The sequence below is a fragment of the Urocitellus parryii genome, chromosome 7, assembly GCF_045843805.1.
Source record: "Urocitellus parryii isolate mUroPar1 chromosome 7, mUroPar1.hap1, whole genome shotgun sequence".
Taxonomy (NCBI): domain Eukaryota; kingdom Metazoa; phylum Chordata; class Mammalia; order Rodentia; family Sciuridae; genus Urocitellus; species Urocitellus parryii.
In genome coordinates this window covers 108,822,196-108,827,236 of record NC_135537.1, presented here as the reverse complement: position 1 = coordinate 108,827,236, position 5,041 = coordinate 108,822,196, and the positions used below count along the sequence as shown (strand labels likewise).

The following is a 5,041-nucleotide window of genomic DNA, read 5'->3' as shown; positions in this document are numbered from 1 at the left end:
CTGTCACTGTTTCTTTGCCCAGTTATAGAACAAATGACCTCTTTTACTATAAACACAGAGCAACTTTCTTCAAAGGTCTGTCTTTTTTTTTTTTTTTTTTTTTAAGTTGCATTATAACTTTAACACAAATCACCTCCTTTTAATGAAGGAGCCACTGACAGTTTGACTAAGGTACACTGTCCTAAAATGCACTGTTATCTCTTGTAAAATATTAGACTTCTGATGCAAATCTCTATTCTTCATCTTCCCAGGTTTATTTGTTTCAAGTATTCTCTGATATTTTACTGAAGATGTTTCAAGTGTTCACTTTTACTTCTATGTTTTCCTCTGATAACATGATACAGAATGTACCATGAGCAACCCTGCCACCTTCACTGCCTTCAAAGGTCTTCCAACCATTTTTCTTTGCATGACACCTACAGAGATCTTTCTTTTGGGCAAGGACTTCTCCATGGTCATTATATTTCTACCACCTTTGAGCTCACTAATCTGTGACCATTGATAATAAGGTTTATCTTCCCATAAATGATTTATTCAGCAAGCATTCATACTATTTTTCCCCATCATACTGACAGCTATATAATGAGCTATATTTCTCAAGGGTTTTCTATCTTCAATGCATCATGATTTACTCCTGTGTGATTTTTGTGACATAAAACGTGATGTAATTGATCACTGAAAGCACTATCACATTCATTGCATTCATACGATTTCTTTTCTATGCAAGGTCTAGTCTCTGCTGAGGGTGAATGTCTGACATCTGGCTGTCCCACAATAGCTATGCTCCTATCTGCTTGGAGCTCACTGTTGCCCAATGAAGTCTGAGTTGCCACAGAAGGAATCTGCATAGTCTCCATGCTAACAAGACTCTCCTCCTGCATGGGATCATTTGTATGCGATGAGCTGCAACTCTTTGAGAAATTATTTTCTAGCTTGACTGAATCAACCTGTTTCTCTCTTGCATGCAGAATTCCCTTATGATAAACAAGGCATGACAGGTGGGAGAACGCCTTCCCACAGTCAGAGCACCCATAGGGTCTCTCTCCCGTATGAGTCCTCCGGTGTCTATTGAGGCATGACTTATTTCTGAAAGCTTTCCCACAGTCACCACACCTGTAAGGCTTCTCTCCTGTGTGGATTCTCTGATGATTAATGAGACCAGACTTGTGTGAGCAGGATTTCCCACACTCGGTACATACAAAGGGAGCCTTTCCTGTGTGGAATCTCTGATGTGAGATCAAGCATGTTTTCTGGCTGAAGCCTTTCCCACAGTCATTGCAGACATAGGGTTTCTCTCCAGTGTGAATACGCTGATGTATAAGGAGATTGCCCTTCTGGATGAAGCCTCTTCCACATTCGTTGCAAGTGTAAGGCTTCTCTCCAGTATGAGTTCGCTGGTGGACAGTGAGATTGCCTTTCTGAATGAAGCCTTTTCCACATTCACTGCATATATAGGATTTCTCTCCTGTATGGGTTTTCAGATGTGCATTGAGTTGTGATTTCCAGCGGAAAGCCTTGTCACACTCAGTACATTCGTAGGGCTTCTCTCCTGTGTGAGTTCTCTGATGTTCAATGAGTCTGAACTTTCTGGAGAACGCCTTCTCACACAGGCTACATGCATGAGGTTTTTCTCCTGTATGAACTCGCTGATGATTAATGAGACGAGACTTCTTGACGAATCCTTTTCCACAGTCACTACATACATAGGGTTTCTCTCCTGTGTGAATTTTGTGATGTGCAATAAACTGTAATTTCCAGCGGAATGCTTTGTCACACTCGGTGCATTCATACCGCCTCTCTCCTCTGTGAGTTTTCTGATGTTCAGTGAGCCGGGACTTTCTGGAGAAGGCTTTCCCACACACACTGCACCCATGAGGTTTCTCTCCTGTATGCACTCTCTGGTGATCTATGAGGCGAGACTTCTTGAGGAAGGCCTTCCCACATTCGATGCATACATGGGGCTTCTCTGCCTTTTGGGATCTCTGATGTGAATTTGTATTCACAGAATTTCCATATTCAGGAAATTTAATTTCAGTAGGAAATTGTTCATGCCTGGCATGGGGGAATGATTTTCCAACTCCATTAGCCTTGACAGGATTCTCTACTTCACAGCTTCTGTTATGGTTGACTAAACTTAAATTTGATTTTAATCTTTTCCTGTGAAAGTCAAATATATCATGATTTTGCCTTAAAGGAAAGTTATTTGTTCTATGATGAATGATGTTTCTGGATGCACTGTATTTATGGCACTGTTCCAATTTCTTCTGACATCTTTGATTTCGTAACTGTATCTGTAGATGATCATCAGCTTTCTTAATTTCTGAACAAATCTGACCATGGATTTCATCTTCCACTGTCCACGGTTCTCCTTGTAACAACTTGGAGAGGGCATCGGGCTTGCTGGCTTGACACCCCACGGACACCAGGTTCCTGCAGTTCTCCAACATCACGTCCCGGTACAGGTCCTTCTGAGCAGGGCCCAGGAGGTGCCACTCCTCCCAGGTGAACTTCACGGCCACATCCTCCAGTGTCAGCAACTCCTGGGGATTGATCATGTTCTTCTGCTATTGGGAGATGGCCAATAACCTGGGGACTGTGCCTTCAGTTCCTTCTTGAACTGCTCCAAAATTTCTGGTTAGAAATCTTAAGTCTCCAGTCAATGGTGTCTCCACAAACGGTGGTACCAGGTCCAGGAATGTCCTCACTTCCTGTGATGTGTCTTGCTCCAGGAGCTACCTGTGTGCATCCGGCACAGTGGCGCACACCTGTGATCCCAGCGGCTGGGGAGGCTGAGGCAGGAGAATTGCAAGTTCAAGGCCAGTGTCAACAATCTCGCGAGGCCCAGAGTCTCCCCGGAACCCAGCGGACCTCCGCGAAGTTGCACTTCCGCCAATTTTTCCAAACCGGGACCCAACCAGCCTCCGCGCCGGGCCTACGGCGGCCTACGAGGCAAGGTTTAAGGATGTTTTGCCCAGCGCCGACACCAGGACTTCCGGCTCGTCTGTAGGGGCGGAAACAGGTTGGCGCTCACACCGCCACGGATGCCGCGGGCGGCCATCTTGCAGTATTGGACATACAGGCGGTACCGCGGCCGTTTTGCCCAATTAGCTGGCACAGTTCGGATCTGTTGAAGGACTCCCATTTCTTGGCACCTTCGACCTCCTCCCGGCCAGATCCCCTTGGCTTTCAAATGCTCGCGCTTACACTAGGCACACACATAGTAAGCTAGGGCCACCTCCAGAACACCAGACTCTACACAGTGAGATCGCTGGAAACGGAACAGTGGGCGCGGCCATCTTCCTAGTTACGTGTCCATACAGATGTAAAGGCTTCCTCCGCGAGGAAAAAAGAGCAAGCTGACCAGCAGGTGAACACCGCAGAACGATTCTGGCTGCGTGGGAAGGGCAGGAACACAATTTTTAAGGCAGAAGAGGGTCTGAAGAGGCAACGGCGGTACGAAGATCGCGGCCTCGCAAACCCAAAGGTCTGTCTTATTGACCTCGTCAGTAGACATGAACTCCATTTGAATATTCTGGTTCTGATTTTTTTTTCCAGAATCTGGATTCTCATAACAGGGGCAGGGCTGAAACACTCCAGGAAGAAAAAACAAATCTTTTCTTCAGCCTTAAACGTGAGCAGGGTGCCTGTTTAGACTTGAGAGTCTGAAGATGAAAATGAGCTAGGTGCTCCCAGGAGGGAGCAGGCAAAGGGGCCGCCATTTGCTCAACTGCTGTGAACTTGGATTGAGGAGCACAGGACTCAAGCTCTTGTGGTTGGGAGAGAAAAGGGAAGAATGGAGCCAGATGAGGCTTCATCCCCCCACAAGACTAAGTTGGTGTTCTTAATCCTCCAGGATGTGGGAGAAGGGACTAGGCTATGAGGTGAGAAGACAGGAAGTGTTTGGCCCCTTGTTGGATGACAGAGAGATGCCTAAGGCCATCCTCTTGATGTTTGGGGCATCTCTGTCCTGCAGCATGAAGGGCTTTTCTGTCTTCCTCTAATGGGGTCTAGAGCTGCAGTTAAGCAGCTAAGGTGCAATGTTCAGAATTTTAGCATAAGTTAGAGGTCCTTGCATGTTTCCCCGCTCAGACCAAAGGCTGGAAAAGTGGACACATCCACTTGCTTGAGGGACTTTTTAAGTTCTTTGAACAATGGAGAGAAAACTTTCGTATGGAAGTCTCAATATCCTACTAGAAACTCTCCCCAGGGATTTCCTTCTTCATTCAGACGGATTTGATAGATGCCAAGGTGCCATGGTGCTTGCAAACAACAGCCAAAGGGAAAACCTCATTTTCCAAAGATGAAATGGCGTCCCTTCCTAGTGTTACAGATCAAGGTTATCTGTGGATTTGAAGCAACTGCAGTTGTCCTCACTCACTGGTTCTTGTGATCATGCCGGAAAGATTTCATATGAATTGCTCAGGGTGGCAGGCACAAATTTATTTAGGAAAAAGGAAAAGGGGACACTTTCAAGGGAGAGAGTAAGTCCTCTTAGAGAGTAGAAAGATGGCATGCTTTTCCTGTCTTCCAGTTTTATTGGGGGTTCCAGGGAAGTTTCCTGAGAGTTCTGAAGCTCCACAGCTGCTTGACTTCTGTCTGAAAGCAGGACCGCATCAGAATTTCAAGTCCCCACTGTGCATGGTCTTAACCCATAGAGGGGAGATTTTAGTATTAAAAGACATGCTAAAGATCCAAGGCCACTCTAGGTCACTTTGACTCATGCTGACTGCATCTTATTGGAACTTGTTCTTACAGATTTTAGGGTTGCAGGCGGGTGGGGTGGGGTGGGGGTCTTTGTTTTTAATTATCCTGTCTCCTTGAGTCCATAATCTGGTATGTGTAAAGGTCACAAAAATTACCCCACCCTCTCCAGAGTAGCTTGTTTTCTTCTTATTTCCCAGGGTAGCAGCTTTGGGGCCTGCATTTCACCTAAAGTTAACAGGCTATTTGATGAGGAATGTAGCATATCCTATTGGCTTAAGCCAGGCAGGGTCACAGGTAAATTGTTTTTTCAAAGAAAGCATGTAGGGGTCAACACAGA

At 45.8% G+C, this 5,041-nt stretch overlaps 1 protein-coding gene across 1 annotated transcript; it reads right to left on the bottom strand.

Moving 5' to 3' along the window:
- Positions 1–568: 568 nt before the first annotated feature.
- Positions 569–3,073, bottom strand: LOC144255843 (uncharacterized). The gene has a single exon (XM_077800840.1). The coding sequence runs from the start codon at positions 2,553–2,555 to the stop codon at positions 597–599; it is 1,959 nt and encodes a 652-aa protein (XP_077656966.1). The 5' UTR covers positions 2,556–3,073; the 3' UTR covers positions 569–596.
- Positions 3,074–5,041: the final 1,968 nt, after the last annotated feature.

Coding starts and splice junctions, on each gene's coding strand:
- LOC144255843 (XM_077800840.1), bottom strand. CDS start 2,555: ATGATCAATCCCCAGGAGTTGCTGACACTGGAGGATGTGGCCGTGAAG.